The sequence below is a fragment of the Medicago sativa genome, chromosome 6, assembly GCF_051527215.1.
Source record: "Medicago sativa cultivar Bolivia chromosome 6, Bolivia_mono, whole genome shotgun sequence".
NCBI classification, from domain to species: domain Eukaryota; kingdom Viridiplantae; phylum Streptophyta; class Magnoliopsida; order Fabales; family Fabaceae; genus Medicago; species Medicago sativa.
This window is the reverse complement of record NC_140754.1, coordinates 71154409-71172060: the sequence shown is the minus strand read 5'-3', so window position 1 is coordinate 71172060 and position 17652 is coordinate 71154409. Positions and strand designations below refer to the sequence as shown.

The 17652-nt window shown below is 34.5% G+C and overlaps 1 protein-coding gene, 1 long non-coding RNA gene and 1 pseudogene across 4 annotated transcripts; all 3 read left to right on the top strand.

The window, feature by feature from the left end:
• Positions 1-742: 742 nt before the first annotated feature.
• On the top strand, positions 743-6122 carry LOC146916618 (uncharacterized). 3 transcript variants are annotated; one of them, XR_015015169.1, is made up of 3 exons: positions 743-923; positions 1024-1902; positions 5006-6122. It is a non-coding gene; the product is annotated as an uncharacterized LOC146916618 (long non-coding RNA). The 3 variants fall into 3 exon arrangements; XR_015015168.1 differs by lacking the exon at positions 5006-6122 and adding an exon at positions 2039-3689; XR_015015167.1 differs by lacking the exon at positions 5006-6122 and adding an exon at positions 3133-3689 and having other exon boundaries at positions 1024-3040.
• Positions 6123-6621: 499 nt separating this feature from the next.
• LOC146916617 (casparian strip membrane protein 4 pseudogene) lies at positions 6622-9180 on the top strand (annotated as a pseudogene).
• Positions 9181-10532: 1352 nt separating this feature from the next.
• Positions 10533-15760, top strand: LOC146916616 (uncharacterized). The gene is made up of 4 exons (XM_085721683.1): positions 10533-10603; positions 10801-10992; positions 15016-15376; positions 15446-15760. Exons 1-4 carry the CDS (start codon positions 10533-10535, stop codon positions 15758-15760), a joined length of 939 nt encoding a protein of 312 aa, XP_085577809.1.
• The last annotated feature ends 1892 nt before the right edge of the window (positions 15761-17652 follow it).

Genomic DNA, 17652 nt, shown 5'->3' with positions numbered 1-17652 from the left:
GATATCAAAGGAGAGTGTTATGAAAATATGAATAAGAATATCATTGGATGTCCATCCTTGATCTTCCACCTTCCTACAACCCCCATTAGTGAATGGATGGTTAATGGTCCTTAATTTCTTTAATCATTCACTTGCTTATATATGTCTCATAAACATGCTCGTATTTTAGTATAAAGATACACTTATAAAGAGAATAATACACAAAATTTTCATCTACTTCATCTTTAATTTTGTCCTTTTATCTTCTTTTATAACAATTTTCTTTTAATTCAACCCCATTTTTTCATCTATATATATCTATACATTGACAGTACTACATTCCATTAATAATCCAGTCCCTTTATATCCTTGTGCATGAAAAATTGACATTTATCAACCGATACAGTTTCTTTTTTTAATATTAATTACCTTTGATATGTATTGTTGCCTAAAAAATTATATGGTACTTTTAATTTATAAGAAAAAAATAAATAACTGCACCTCTTCGATGAATTATTTATATATATAGTTTTTTAAATCTTTAATTACTTATGTTACTCTTTCGGAGTTTGGCCCTTGTATATTTTGAAAGTCATAAATATAAATAAAAAATACAATGAAGTTCAATGAGACTAAAAATATATTGAACTTTAATGATCGTCAAAATTAGTACGTGAATTCTTTACAAAAGTTAAGTGGTCAAATAGTTATATACTATATAGTTTTCTATATTTAACATTAATTATAATTTTATTAATGGCCTTTTGCAACTCCAAAATTCTAAAAAATATTAAATTGATGTTAACAAAGCATGACATTTTTACTTATAAAGTTACTAAAATGATTTTGTTTATTACATTCAAACAATAATATGGCAAAAATTTTCATGTTTGTTTATGTTTTGATCATCTTTCTTTCTCTATTTATGGTTGAAGCAAGTATACGTATGTCATTTTCACAACATTTCCAAATCATCTTATTTATATTAGACACAATATTTTATCACCTTCGATTAACATTTTTTTTTCTTATTTGATAATATAGCTGGTGCCCGTTGCGCTACTGACGAAGATTGTCCTGTTGGTGAAAAGTGCATTGATGGTTCTTGTGTTGAGTAATAATTAAGTTTAAAAATTCCCTAAAAAAATAATAATTATGTTTAAAAATAAGTATGTACCTCTAAAAAAATAATTTAATAAATAAAGAGTAATAATTAAGTATAATATGCATGTATTATTGCCTTCTTATATTCAAGATATCGCAAACAACGACATCGATGCATAATTATAATACTAATAATACATTTCAATAAATAAATGCAATTAAATGGATTTTTCTTAGGGCGAGTTTGGTTGCAAGAAGCAATTAAGAAGAGAGAAATAGGTAAACGAGAGTATGAAAAGAGAGAAAAAGATGAAAAATAGAGTAGATTGATGGTATTGTTTGGTTTAAAAGAAAGACAAGAGAGATAGAAGAGAGAGAAGTGTGTTTAATTCTTAAAAAGACCAAAATATCTTTGTAATAAATAATAAAAATTATAGTTTACAATTTATTTCTTTCAAAATTAAATTCATGTAATTTGTACCAGAAAATAATTAATGTAGTTTTTATATTACATCATATTACGTTTTGTTTCTTTATTAAATATTCATTTGCAAACATGCAAATCTCAATCCCTTTCCAGCTTCTTTCTTCCCTACCCGTGTTTATCTTCTCCTACTACTTTTCCAATTCTTCATCTTCTTATACCCACATCACATTTCTCCTCCCAAAGAAAAGGCACCTACAGAGGTAAAAGTTGTAGGACCCACCTATTTCATCTCTCTCACCTTAATTTCTCTCATGAACCAAACGCGGTGGGTGTGCTCTTTCTCTCTTTCTCTCGCTGGAATCTCTAACAAAATCTCTCATTCCAAACACAGTGTATGTTTTTGTCTGCTACAGTTTGTATGTTATTCTACTCTTTTTTACATTACATGTGTTTATCTCATTTTTCTCAATATTCCATTGGCTATTTTGCCTAGTCACCCCTAAGTTGTACTATCTTTTTAATGCTCAGATGATTGATGGTTGATGGTGAGACTGGGGCCGAACATAGTTAGGATTCTTTTCGTACCATATGATACGTTTCGTACCAGATGATTTAGTATGGATTAAAAAAATTGTCAAAAGGATCTAAACTAAAACATTTTTATGTCAAAAGTTTTTAAAATATTTATTATACTAACGTAAAAAATACAAATAATTCTTGTCATTTAGATATTTAATATATTTTTCTTTGGTTATTGTTGGTTGGTTGTCCGTGGTGGTTGGAAAATGTTGTTTACTTCCCATAAATTTTTTGGACGGTTTGGCCAATCGGAATTGAAATTGTTGGAATAAGGATTCCTTTGTTTCCCGGTAAAAGCATCAATGTATTTTACTTGCACCGCTAATTTTCTAGAAGGCATGCACCGCTTTCATGAGCTTTATGACAAAAGTCACAACTTACACCGTTGATTGATAAATTTACTACTTATTGCGCTTCCAAGTTATTAGCTAATGCTTCAAATTACCGCAAAGAATTTTGTTGCTTGCTAGCAACGCGTCATGTGTTTACAAACTTAGAACTCCCTAATTCTTAATAACAATCATATTCTCGCTTTGGGGGCGATACTAGTTCAAGGACATGATATCTATGAGCTCTTAGATTTCTACAGCTGTTTTGTTCTTCATGGTACCTCCGACTGATGCGTCTAAGAGCATGCTGGTTGTTGACTTCATACCATTTGTGAAAATCAATGCAATCTCCATTTCAGAAAACTTGTGCCCCACACATAAGTAGTAGCTTGTATCTCTCTCATGCATCATACAAATTTTCTACGTCTTCTTGCTGAAAACCAAAAATTTCCTTTCTACTCTATGTACTTTGATCTAAGGAAAAAGCGATAGAGGAATGCTTTCTTCAAATCATCACAAGTACTTATGGTGTCACTCAGAAGTGTGATGAGCCAATCCTCCGCCCGTTCACTTAGAGAATAAAGAAACAAACATAGTCTTTTCTCGAACTCTGAAACTCCAGGTAAGTTGATGGTGTTCCATGCTTTTGAGAAAATGTGTTAGATGAGCATTACATTCTTCCGATTCCTTACCTGATAATTGGTTCTCCCTTAGAGCGGCGAGAACTACATTTTTTATGTCAAAGAGAACTGGATTTTCCAGTTGGTACCCTTGGGCAACTTCATCAATGTCACTAAGTCTTCCACAATCTCATAGTGTTACATGTTCCATGTCTCCCATCTCTTCGTCGGATTAGAAATAATTAAATCAAGAAGTGGAAGAACTGCTGCTTCTCTTGCTTCCATGATGGATTTCTGAATAGCTATCTCGATTTTCTCAATGTCAGAGTCGAATAACAAGGTACCTGAATCTGCACATGCATAAAACAACTCAGAAGGAATTTAATAAGAGCTTGCGAAAGAGAATTAGTCTATGTAACAAAAAAGAAAATATTATACATACATACATACATAGGAGGGGTCCATTGACTCTAAGAGTAACTCTTTGGAGTTACTCCTAATCCTGACCCTTGATCTTAATTTTAATTAAGGCGAGGCCTACATTACCCCCTCTTGATTAGGGGGTAATTTACTCCCTCATAATATCAACCAATCAATATGTAATATACGTAGACAACATTAAATACTTTTAATTTTCATTTAATTATATTACATATTGATTTAATCATATTGAATAATATTTAATCATAGAAAAATGTTTCAAATAAATGAGTCAATTTTTTCTAAAAAAGAAAGAGAGAATCAATTTTAATCCTAAAATAACTTTTAATACTTTTAATTTTTATTTAATCATATTTAAGTGTTCAATCTTAATTAATTTACACTATAGAACTTATAACAATTAAAATACTTAAGATTATCATTTACCTGTTCCTTGCTTGTTATTTGCCAGTGTTCGAAAACATTTTTTTTATAGGCCAGTGTTCTAAAACATGTTTATTTTAACATTTTCACCGTTACTTATTCTTATTATTATTTTGCTGAAATTGCTTTTTTTTTTTTGAGGAAAAATATTTTTTTTGAGTTTGCTGAAATTGCTTAGCTAGACAAAGAGGTTAAATTTTTATTTATGTTACCCGTTATATTGAGCTGGACAAATTAACAATTCATCTACTAGTTTTTTTTTAAAGAATTCATATACTAGTTTATAAAGTTTTCTTTTATACTAAATATAATTAAATAAAAATTAAAAGTATTATAAGTTACATTAAGATTAAAATTGACTCATTTATTTTACATTTAATGTTGTCTATGCATATTACATTTTAATTGGTTGATATCATGAGAAATAAATTATCCCCTAATCAAGAGAGGGTAATATAGAAAAAAACCTTTAATTAATGGTTGTCATTAATTACTAATGATGTCTAGTGTAAGATTACTATACCCCTCCTTCCTTCCTTCCTTCACAACCTGGGAGCACTGAACATATTTTGAAAGACGAGGTCCACACCATGAAATTATCAATGATACCTTTCACCATAAAAGTATCAATCATACCTACAAACCTATCAAAGTCTTCAATCTCGAAAAATTAACGTTAAATTAACATGTAATTATTTTAGGTTAACAAATATGTTGCAATTGAAGGCAGCCTTCTTGGTGTCAATTATAGGATTCAATGTTATACCTTCCAATTATTTGAAGGCATTTACAGACATGGCAAACATTAAATGAAGACATAATGAGTCAGGATCCGTTGACACCAGGTGTAAGTGCTTGTTTGGCTCCACGTTTGGGAGCCTCAAACGCTCGTTTGCTTTTTCAAACGTGGTTTCACCATACTTTTTGTTGTTTGGATAACTTCAGAAGCGATTCAACAAAACGTGAAAACGGTCTCAAACCCACGTTTATGTGAAGCCACAATTCGGAGCTTTTGCGGCGAGTAAACGCGGTTTTGGAATTAATTTGTGGTGACAATTTCGTTTTCCCTAATTACCCATGATTTCTTTTTCTTTTTCCTACAGAGTTATAAATCGTATCTTCCAATCCAACAACACAGGCTGTGATGATTTTGGTTTCACTGATCAATTTTGGTTTCACGCCACTGCTTCAAGCATTGCACAGCTGCAACCTTCAGCACTCTCTCTCTTTCTCTAGGTTAGAGAAGAGGTTGAAATTGGGCTTCAAAAGCCCATTGCTTTCTTATTTTTACAAAAGCCTGTTAGTATTTTGATTAATCCTTTAAAGTTTAAATAAAATGTTTGACATAATTTGTTAATTAAAATGGGGAAAAAAATAAATATAATATATCTTACGAATTTTTTTTTTTGGTAGATAGACGAAATGGCAAAGCCATTATAAACTCACACACACAAGTGGAGGTACCGGGGTTCGAACCCCGGTCATGGCATCCGGCCTAACAATTTCGGCATTTTGCCAGTTGAGCTAGGACTTCTGGATTATCTTACGAAAATTATACTATTTATATTTATACAAAATGTTTTTATGGAATATGCTTTTTATTTAAATTAATAATGCAACAAAATTTGAATAACTATATGTATTTGCTATAAAAAAAAAAGAATAACTATATATATAAAATAGAAATGAAATCTAATCTTCAATAAATATTAATACCCATTTTGGTAATTAAGCATTCAAAATCAATTTTGATCCAAGCTATCCAAACAACATAAATTTATAAGAATCACTTTTGACTTAATGTATCCAAACATAATCAATTCTCATTCAACTCACTTTTAACCAAAATCAATTCTAACCAAATCAATTCTATCAAAATCAATTCTCTCCACCGCTCTACCAAACACACACTAAGTCTTTTTACTTATACCAAATCTTAACCGTTATAATTAATTGATCCAATGGCTCATATTATTTCCCAAAAAAAACTTGTAATGAGCACACATGAAACAAAGTAGCGAAGTTTCTTTTCTATCCTTTGACCCTTTATTGACATTAATGGGTTCAGATTGTTGTATGATGTGAAATCAATTGATATCAGTTTGTGGTTAAATCTTCAATTGTTTAGAAGACATTGGACAATCATGGTGCAACAATATCACATTATAGCAATCCTGTTTGTAATTTTTGGGATCAGATTTATTTTTAAAAAGCTAACAATTGATATTTCCCTTGTAATCATGATTGCCGATGACGATGGTTGTGTACTTTTGTTATTCCATCACATACATGTCTCTCCTATTTGCAGAGACGTTTTTTTCTCACCATAACCATGATTCCCAGTTTTTTTATTGTGAATTATGGGACATATGTTAAAAGATACATATTCTTCTTTTTCAATTTTTTGTTTTAATGTAATATAGAGGACATAGCCATAGGAAGAAGCATCATTGTCAATTTTGCAGGAAAACTAATTAGGAAGGACGAGGGAGAAACAAATTAGGAAGGCCGAAATCTAATGTGCTACTTTTAGTGAGTACTTTTAATGAATAAATCTAAACCATTAGATCAAAGTAAATCAATGGATGTTATTTGGTGTAAGTGAAAAGACTTACACCTGGTGTCAACGGATCCTGTCTATGTATATATATATATATATATATACATAGGTTTTGCTAGAAGACACATTTTATGAAGGTGTCTTTTAATAAAGTTATAATCAAAAATTGAAAATCACACATTGAAATGTTAGTTGCTAAAAATCACCTTCATGGATGGCTTCTAGTATGCTTATTTGATGGGAACTAAGAAAGAGAAAGTTGTTCAAATATGCTTAAAAGCACGAAGTCAATTGTCGTGGAATCAGCACGACATGTATTCTACCTCATGCAGCTTCAGATTTTTTTTCTTTTATTTCAATAAAAAATTATTTAAATAATGGACGAGATGCCACGTTAATTGTCGTGCGGGTTGTGGGGATGCATTTGTGGCGATTATCATGGGAACTAATGATGAACAGCTTCCATTTTTCACACAGTTCCTCCAGTTTCATGCTCGATGGAATCAATTTCCTATGTCCCAGTATGTATGTCCTATAATATCTTCTATAGTATAGAATTACTAATTAACTGAATCCATAAAATTCTCATGATAAGACAATTTGAATGTGAAATTAAAATGTTATCCTTGAATTGAAAAATCTTTGGTTTCTTCCAATATTTTCATCTGTATTATGGCACATGTGACATAATATATATATATATATATATATATATATATATATATATATATATATATATATATATATATATATATATATTATGGCACAAGTTAACATTTCCCATATATGGGTTGTGTTAACTTGTGCCCTAAGGGCACAAGTTAAGAAGCTAAAAATGGAAGTAAAACATAATTTCTGTCTTGAAAACATAAGATTTTAAATTTCTAAAACATAGAATGCACAATTTCCAATAAAATGTTTCTATATTTAATCTCTTAACTTGTGCCTTAAGGGCACAAGTTAACATTTCCCATATATATATATATATATATATATATATATATATATATATATATATATATATATATATATATATATATATATATATATATATATAGATAGAGTAAAACTTTGTTCTCTTAAAAAAAAAAAAAAAGCTTAATTGCACTTTTCCTCCCTATCTTTTGTCAATTGTGTGATTTTGCACTCTATGTTTTTAATTGAGCTATTTTGCACCCTATAATTTTTCCCCTTTCAGGTTTGAAGGCCCCTCGTATATTTTAGTGATGACATGTCTGATTTTGATGATGTGTCTTCATTTAATGTTTGTCATGTGTGTAAATTATATTTTATAAAGACAAAAAATGGAATTTTCAAATTATTGGAAAACATCAAATCCCCTTCGGCATCCCTTCCTCTTCTTCGCATCATCATTATCCTCAACCATCAAATCCCCTTCTACATCCCTGTGACCTAAAACAAAAAAGGCTTATACTTAACACCACCATAAACCTTCTTCAAACATAAAATCGTCGCTGTTAAATCCTTACACGCAACAACAAGCAAATAATTAGAATCACTAGTGCAATCAAAAAAGCAGTAACTTTTGCATGAAAATCAGCAAAAATACAAATCAATTCAAACGGAAAAATACTCTTTACGGAAAGCAGGCGACCTCCATATCTGAACAAGCTTCCCGTCGGCGACAGCGATGAGTTTCATGTCGGCCTTGAATTTCACCGCTCCGACACGGTGTTTGAACGTGATAAGATGGAGAAGAGGCCGCAATTATTTTTGTTGATGGCGAGAAGGAATGTGCCGCCAGGGGTGACGGCGATGCGGGAATGTTGGAGGAGAATTGAATAGGGAGAGTTGTGGTTTGGGATTTGCAGAGGTCGGTGACGGAGACACGGTTGCCCCGACGGGAGAGAGGAGTAGCTTGTGCGATTTTTTTTCCATATGTATTCATTTTTTGAATTTTGAAAATTTTCCATGTGTTTAATTTGAAAATTCCATTTTTTGTTTTTTTTTTAAAATATAATTTACACACATGGCAAACATTAAATGAAGACACATCATCAAAATTAGACATGTCATCACTAAAATATATGAGGGGCCTTCAAACCTGAAAGGGGGAAAATTATAGGGTGCAAAATAGCTCAATTAAAAACATAGGTTGCAAAATCACACAATTGACAAAAGATAGGGAGGAAAAGTGCAATTAAGCCAAAAAAAAAAACTATGTTCTCTTAAAGAGTTACATAAACAAAATATTAAATGAAAAACAGAAGACATCTAGATAGCATTTTGAAAGCATACATTTAATGAAAAGACCTACCAATAATTTTTTTTTAAAGGAAGACCTACCAATATTATTGTCACGGACAAGTTTAATTTATAAACAACCTTGTGAAACTATATATTAATATAATTGAAGGGAAATTGAATTGATATGTTGGAACGTAAATTAGGTGATGATGGGCATAATCACAATTGCTGCTTCATCTGCTGCTGCAATTGTGTACTTAGGTCATAATGGGAGTCAAGATGCAAATTGGATGGCTTTCTGTGAGGGGTTCACCAATTTCTGTCAAGCTTGTGCTGAGGCTGTTGTGGCATCATTTGTTGTAATAATTTTCTTCATGTTTTTGGTATCGTTGTCAGCTTTGGCTCTCAAAATGAATTAATGTATAGTTGTCCATTAAGGAAGATGTTGCATTAAGGTTAGACATATAGAAGAATAAAGTGAGAGCGTAATTGAAAATTCAAGAAGTAGAACTTGGAAACTTATTAGCACTTAGCTATTATAGCGCCTTGAGCTTTATTGCATTCCACGTCTTCTTTCGGGGCGCTCTTCCTTGGCGGTGACTGTACTCGAATACTCATTGTTTTGGGGCGGCTCCTTGCCCCCACGGTCCCTTTCAAAATGGAGGCGGACTCGAGCTTTTGAAAGGCTTTGTAGCACATTTGGGGTTGGCCTAGTGGTTGGCTTAGGATCTTTGAATGTGCTCCTTTCAAGGTCTCAGGTTCGATTCCCTCTGGTGCCAATTTCGGTGGGCAAGTCGATACAGAGCTTTGCTATGACTTAGAACAGAGCCCCCGCAAGTGGGCAGTGGGATTAGTCCAATCGGATTAGTCGGTCCTTGAATCGGATACCGAATTTAAAAAAAAGAGCTTTGCTATGACTTAGAACAGAGCCCCCGCAAGTGGGCAGTGGGATTAGTCCAATCGGATTAGTCGGTCCTTGAATCGGATACCGAATTTAAAAAAAAAATTGTACAGTATTACAACAATCTCTAAAAAATAGAATTTTAAAAAAAAAAACATGAATTAAATATGAATTTTTAAGCGTTAAAAACATAAAAATTCATATTTAATTGATGTTTTGTTAAAAAATTCTATTTTTTTTCCGGAAGAGGTTCTTATAATATTTTTAACATTTATACAAAATTTCATACAAAAATATGAAGTCTGCATGTGAGTTGCCTTAAAATAAGGGATCAAAAGTGGCGATGTAAAACTTTTAGAAGACTAAGCGTCTGTTTGGTTCGAGAGTTTTGGAGGGGAGGAGAGGAAATATTTTTAACTTGAAGTGTTTAGTTCAATTTTTAGGAGGGCAGTGGAGGGAGAGGTGGGAGCAAATTTTATTGCATTGCCAAAATCAGTCTTAAATTAATTTAAAATCTCAATATTATCCTTATAACAACATTTATTATTATTAATTAGGTTATGTTATCCTTGAAACAATTTTTATTATTATCATTAGGTTATATGTTATATTATCTTGTAACAACTTTTATTATTATTGATGGGTGCCACAAATACATGCACAATTATCCTAAGAAAATGTCAAAAGAATATTAGTTTGAAATATTCTCAAAAAAGGAGAGATTGAGTGGCGGCAACCCTAGGGCAAACCTAAGGCAACCGCGCTGGAGCTATTCGTCGGTAGAGAGACACTGGGGGGGGGGGGGGATAGGGGTGCAGCCAGGGTGGCAGCATTTGGGGGGGGGGGGGTAGGGAAAATTGGACTGTAGTGAGGTCTAGAAAGAGGAAAACAACGGAACCGGACCACAGAGGACGGGACAGGTCAAGAGGTTCAAACGAGCAACGAAGAGTGGCGACAGGTTATGGACAGGTTCGATTTCAGGTTTTTGACAGGGTTTCCAAGGGTGGCTTTCGCCATAGGCAGGAGGAAGAGGTTAGGGTTGACGACAGATTTTCCAATTAAATGGGAGGTCGTGTTGCTTAAGCGGGATGGCATGGGTCTGGTGGTAATTACGGGTATAAGGCTTCTTTTTATGTTACTAATTTCCCGGACAACATGCCATTGTTTCGTTTACGTCAAGCTTTTGAAGTGTGCGGCTTCATATCTGATGTGTATGTAGCATGACACAGGAATGCACGAGGTCAGGAATTCAGTTTTTTTAGGTATGTTAACGTGAAGAACAAAGATAAACATTCACAAGCTTTGAATAATGTTTGGATTGGGGAATGCCGAGTTTGGGCTCGTGAGGCTCGGTATGATCAGTTTGCTCATTATGATTTTGTTGTTATTGCTTCGAATGTTGTTGTGAGGAAGGTGGGGAGGTTAGGTCGATGGTGTCTAAGAAGGGTGAAGGAGTAAAAAATGCGAGGTTGTGAATTTTGGAGGTGGAGAAGCGGGTTGAGGGAAAAAAATGATGATAGTCGAGAAGGTCATGGTACTGGTTGGGGGATTGGGGAGGAAGCAGAATGTTCGGAGGGTAAACGAGGGAGTGAGTGGCTGTTATACCCTAATTTTGGACCTAAAAATACTAGCTCAATTCTTCTTTTCTTGCATTTCAAGTCATTCAAAAAATTTTCTGATCAATTGCATCTTTCTCTGCGTCTTATTTCAATGTTATTTGCAAAATTCATGGAAAAGGGTATTTTAGTCATTTCCTGCATTCAAATTCATTTTAGTCCTTGAAAATTGTTTGTGTCTTTTCATTTGATTTGTATAAGTCCTTGTTTCACTCTCATGTTAAAATCCATTTCAAAAAATTACGTTTAAAGTCATTTTGGGTCAGTTTAACCCCTAGGGGCATTTTAGTCATTTCCTGTGTTAAGATTCCTTTTAATTCCTAAAAAAAATTGTCTCTGAGTCTTTTAATTTGCTTATATAAACTCTTGCTTTAATTCCTTGTTAAAAATCATTTTAAAATTGCATTTGAGTCGTTTTGAGTCGTTTTAGTCCCTAGGGGCGTTTTGGTCATTTCACACAAAATTTCGACAGAAAGAGGTTACTTTAAAGTACATCATTTAAGTAATTGGTTCATTTTAGTCCGTTTTGTTATTTTTATCGTTTCACTTTACGTTATTTTCCAGTTACCAATTTTAATTCATTTTTATTTTTAATTTTCATTTTAGTCCTCAAACTTCCTAATAATTGCATTTTAGTCCCTAGAGTCTTTTTGTTTGCATTTTGGTCCTTTTTTTTTCCTTTCCATCCTTTAAATCTTTTTAATTTACAATTAAGTCCTTTTAGTCCAAAAGTTTGCAGTCCAGTCCATTTTCTTCAAATTGCAGATTGGTCCCCAAAGTTTCTAAAATTGCAAAAGGGCCCTCAAGTCACAAACCCAGCAAGGCCGAAGCCAACCAAGTCCAAGTCCACATGTCAGCAATTCGTTGGTCCAACATCACACATGGCAGCCTATAAATACAGCCACATCACCAATTACAGGGAAGAATAAATCACAATTTGCCAACTCAACAAACACGTTCAACCAATTCTCTCTCCTCTAACATAATCAAAACCACATTTCATCAAAGAACATGATGAAGCTTACGAAGAACTTCATCATCACAAAACCCTAACCGTTTCAGTTTTCTACCAAAATTCATCAAAATCAACAGAGGCTTTCAGAAAACCAAAATTAACACCGTTTCAATTCAAAAGACCTTCATCAAATTCGGTTTAATTCACATTTGTTCTCAGTGATTCCTTACGGAAATCATCATCATCGAACCATACCTTTCGTCTTCTTGCAATTCAAGTCGAGGACGATCACAGGAAGAAGGTTTGAGGAAGAGGAGAAGAGAAATCGAAGAGGAATTGAACCAGTGACAGAGAAGAAGAGAGATTACCGGTTTATTTTTGGATCTACGCTTACCAGAGGCTCAGAGAGGATTCGCAAGATCTCTTTTCATCGTCTCACGCAAATTTCCGTTTAAATTCAGGTAAGACTCTTGAAACCTTCTCGTTCTTGCTTTTAATCTTCATCGAAGGCTTATGTGAAAGATTGAACGATGAATCGAAATAGATCTAAGGATTTGAAGCCTTTTCCTTCAAAAAACTTTAAAAAACGTTAAAGCGAAGCTTGAATATAAAGATCTGCTAAGATTCATCGTTCATATGTTAAATCTGAGCTCATATTCGAAATCAGTATGAAAAGTAGTATAGGTTAGGGTTTCGTTTCATGTAAAACGGTGAGGGTTGGACCTCGCCGGAATCTGGAGGTCACGGCGGGTCAGATGAAGATTCCGGCGGAATCATGAAGATTCCAACCAGCCTTCATCTTCTCCGACCAGTTTTCCTCCAGAAACCGGCAGGAAGAAGAGAGTGACGAAGTGTTAGAGAGAGAGGGAGGGACTTAGAGAGAGAAGGGAAGTTGGAAAATGAATTGAACCGGTCCACGGACTCTTATATAAGCGATTGAACCGGACCGGTTCAATCTTGGTTCACTTATGCGTTGTTCCTAGCCCTTAGATTTAGGTTAAGTGTGATCTGGATCAATCCAACGCTCCTGGAGCGTTTGGATGATCCAGAATCCATCTCTTCTTTGGGCCTGGGTCTGAGTGGGTTGTGGATTTCGTTCCTGCAGGATTTTTTACTATTTGAGTACTGTATTTTAATTTTTACACCCCCTGCCATGTCTTAAATTCTTGCAAAAATTCCATAAAAATTCCTAGATATTTCTTGGTGTATTTGTGATGTTTTTTGTGATGATTTTGCATGATAAAAATTGATAAAAATGTGTGTAATATTTTCTTGCTTATGTGATGTGTTTGTGTTAAATTTGTGAAAGTTTTGCACGTTATTGGGTCTAAAATCTTTTAAAATCTCTAAAAATTTTCATGTATGTTTCTTGTTGATTTTGTGGTATTTTTGTGATGATTTTTGCATATTAAAACTTGATGAAAAATAATGTGTTAATTTTCTTGCTATTTTGTGATGTTTTGAATTAAAGGCTTGTGAAAATTGCTTGATTCTAATTCCAATTTCTTGATAAATGTTTGTGACCTATACCATATGATTTTGTGAAGCTTTAGCTACTATTTGTATGTGCTTTTGCTACATGTGTGTGAATTTTGCTTAAACGCTTAGTTTGCAAGTTATGTTTGTAAAAAATAATGCAAATATGCCTAAGCTTACTTTGAAAAATGTCAAGTTCATCATATTGCTTTAATTCACATTCTAAAGCTTGATTCTAAACCTTTGGAAGATGTGTTGGAATGTAAGAATTCTAGGTTATATGGTTCTTGTATTTTATGAGTAATTTTAGTCATGTTTTGCATTCATTTAGGCTTTATTTTGGGTTATCTTCTATGCTTTTGTTATAACATTGTTCTTGCTTATTTTCTCTTGATATTACCATGTGCCACTAACCATTTCCTTGTGTTTCATGTCTCATACACTCCATAAGCATACTTCATTCTTCCATTTTAGTTCCATTTCTTGCACTTTAATTCCTATACTAATACTTAGAATGTATAGACTTAGGAATTTTGTATTTTTTTTTTCCTTGTGCTTTTAAATTCTTGCAAGACCATAGAATGTATCTAGGCCAATGATGTAACGGACAATGGACTCTAATGATGTACACCGACACAAGCACCGACACATACACACACATCACATAGATATTTTTTAGATGTATGGCTAGGATATGCATGTTTAGACGTATGTTTAGGATGGAATGTTTAGATGAATGCCTAGGATTTACACTTAGGAAAAATCATTTTCCAAGAAAACCTGAACAACATCACTTGAAAACCTTTTCCAAAAAATATAGGAGTCAAAACTCCTTTGCATTTTCTCTTTATTTTCTCAATCAATTTTCAATGAAAATTAATCATACTTTGACTTTCTTTTGCAAAATAACTAATTCAACCTCACAATTTCACAATCTTATGCTCATGAAGCCTCTCAATCTCCATTCATTCAAATTCCATTTTCAAACTTAAAATCAACCAACAAAAAACAAAAACATTTTTTGGAAGAGAACTACGGTGGATTTGATCCCTTACACGGGTACGTAGGCAAGGAATCAAAATTCCTTCAATTCAACTAAAAAAAAAAATCAAACATTCTTCTCCCTCCAATTCTTCACTTAGCAAACTTTAGGTGTAAATATCATTTTTTAAATAGCATTTAAAAATAAAGCGCGCGCGTAGAAAGTAAAGACGGTTCCTATAGGATACTATAGTCGTTATGGGTGCCTAACACCTTCCCGTAGCGAAAACAACTCCCGGACCTCGATTCTCAAGGGTTTTGCTTATTTTTTTCCCTTCCCAAGAAAAAATGAGATATCAAAGGTTGAAAAGGTTCAAACGTAATCAATGTTTGATACCCGAAAACCAAGATAACAGTGGCGAGGTGGGGGTTTCGAGCGAGGAGAGGGTAGGGTGTACCGAGAAGAAAAGGGTGGTGGCAGTTGATGGTAGAGGTAAGGGTAAAGATCGGTTGGATGAGGGAAAGAAAGAGGCAGCGTCCACAACGGTTCATGCACAAAAGAGTCAGCCAAGTATCCAATTCATTCCTGTGTATACTTCGTGTGTGGAGGATCGTATATGGGCCAGTTCAGGTATGGTTGCATCGGTGATTGCAGAGGATTCGGCATTGGGGCTTCAGCAACGGGTAGAAAATGCCGGTTTCTCTAATGTGGTTGTTACTCCTTTGGGGGGTGATAGAGTGTTCCTCAATTGTAACGGAGAGGAGGATATTTGGCAAGTATTCAATGGGGCAATCAACTTTTTTGGTATGTTATTCTCTAATATTCATAACTAGTCGGCGTCGTAGGTTAGGTATGAACGTGGGACATGGTTGCGTGCTTATGGTGTTCCCGTTCATGCCTGGTATGACGTATTCTTCAAATTATGTGTTTTTGGAATTGGTAGATTTATTCATGCTGACGAATGCACGATAGATAAGGCACAGTTGGACTTTGCACGTATTATTATCTCGACGTCTCAAATTGAGATAGTGAATATGTCTTCTGAGTTTCTTATAGATGGGAGCAAATATGTTATTAAGTTGGTGGAGGAATGGGGATGTAACTTGGGGGAGGATGCCTTTATGACAAAGGTTGATTCCGATTCTAGGCCGGAAGCGTAATCACAACCAAATATTGTTTCGGGATGGATGAGGTTCAAGTGGAGTGGGAATTGGATGATTTAGTTAATGACTTGCACAAAGAATGGAGTCAACATGAAGGGAAAAAGGATGTGACTCAAAATTCTCATGAATTTATGTCGACTAAACATGATGGTATGGAAGACGGGACATATTTTTTTGAGGTGCAGCTATCTCCGGTGTTACAACCTTTGTCGAAGCCAAAAGGTGACGTTGTAATTACTTTAGGTGCGGACAATCAGCATAAGCAAGCAATAAGGTCGATGGAAATTAATAATTCGGGGCCTTGGAGCATTGATTGGCTCTCGAACCAACAGACTATTCCGGAAGGTGGTGTTATTTTCTCATCCACTTGCAATAACACTCAAAATAATGACTTGAATTCCGAAGCAGCACAACTAAATTCTTCACCATCCAATATGTTACCAAAGAAAAAGAAGGGTGGACTTGTTAAACATTCAGTTGGTTTTATGAAAAGAATTGCTCGAATGCCGGCCAAAGATCGAAAACAGATTTTACATATTTTGAAGAAGCAAAAGCGTAAAAGAAAGGAATGTGTTGTGAACCATAAATCAAAGGCATCATCCGATTCTACTTCAGATTCTTCAAAAAATTCAACTTCTTTTGTTAACAATGGTTGGGAGATCTGGGTGAAGCTACATTGTAAAGCGGATGTGGTTGCGGCGGATGTTACGGAACTAGGTAAGGCAGTGGGGGTGAAGTATCAATGTAACACTTTGAATAGTTTTAATTTACTATCGAGGGAGGGGAGGAGAGAGTGGAGGGCAGCCAAAGGCGGTGAGGTGGTGCGTGCGGAAGTTGGGGGGAAACGGGATGGCGTGGGTGCATGTTGAGGTCGGAGGTGTGTGGGAGTGTAAGGATGGAGGGAGGTTTCAATAAAGATTCTTTCTTATAATGCGAGGGGGATAGGAGGTGGTGAGAAGAGGGTGGAGGTTCGGAGGTTAGTTACTGAGAAACATCCTATGGTGTTGTGTATCCAAGAGACTAAGTTGAATGCGATGAATGATTTGATGATTAAATCAGTTTGGGGAGAGGCTCCTTATAGCTATTCTTACCAACCGTTGATCAAGGCTTCTGGTGGTTTGGTGACTATGTGGGATGCTTCTCGTGTTGATGTTTGGTCCTTTATGAGTTTCGAATATATTTTGATTATTAAGGGAAAGGTTATTATTACTGCTGAAGAATTTGTTATCTGTAATGTGTATGCGCCTTGTGACTCGGTGGGTAAAAAGGAGTTGTGGGATCGGTTGAATCAACTTGTTCTTAATAACAACGGTTTGTGCTTATGTGTGTGCGGGGATTTTAATTCAGTTCAAAGTGCAGATGAGAGGAAAGGAAGGGGCGTGGTTTCCTGGCAGGCGAATGCGGGCATGTTTAATGAATTCATTCATGATAGTTTGCTTACTGATTTGCTTATTTGTGGTCGGTAATTTACTTGGTATCGAGGCGATGGAGTTTCAATGAGTAGATTAGATCGGTTTTTGTTGTCTAATAAGATGTGTGAGAAGTGGCCAAATTGTATTCAGGTTGCTTATCAGCTGGGATCTTTGATCATGTTCATGTGATGTTACATCTCGATGATGCTAAGTGGGGGCCTCGTCCGCTACAGATGCTTAAATGTTGGTCTAATTATCCTGGTTATGCAGATTTTGTCTGTGCAAAATGGGGTACTTTTAATTGTCAAAGATGGGGTGGTTTTGTGTTGAAACGAAAGCTGAAAATGATGAAAGCTAGTTTGAAGGAATGGCATTATCAACAGCTTCAGAATATGGATGGTAGGATGACGGAGGTAAAAAATAAAATTTCACTTTTAGATTCAAAAGGAGAGATGTCTGTGTTAATAGATGATGGCG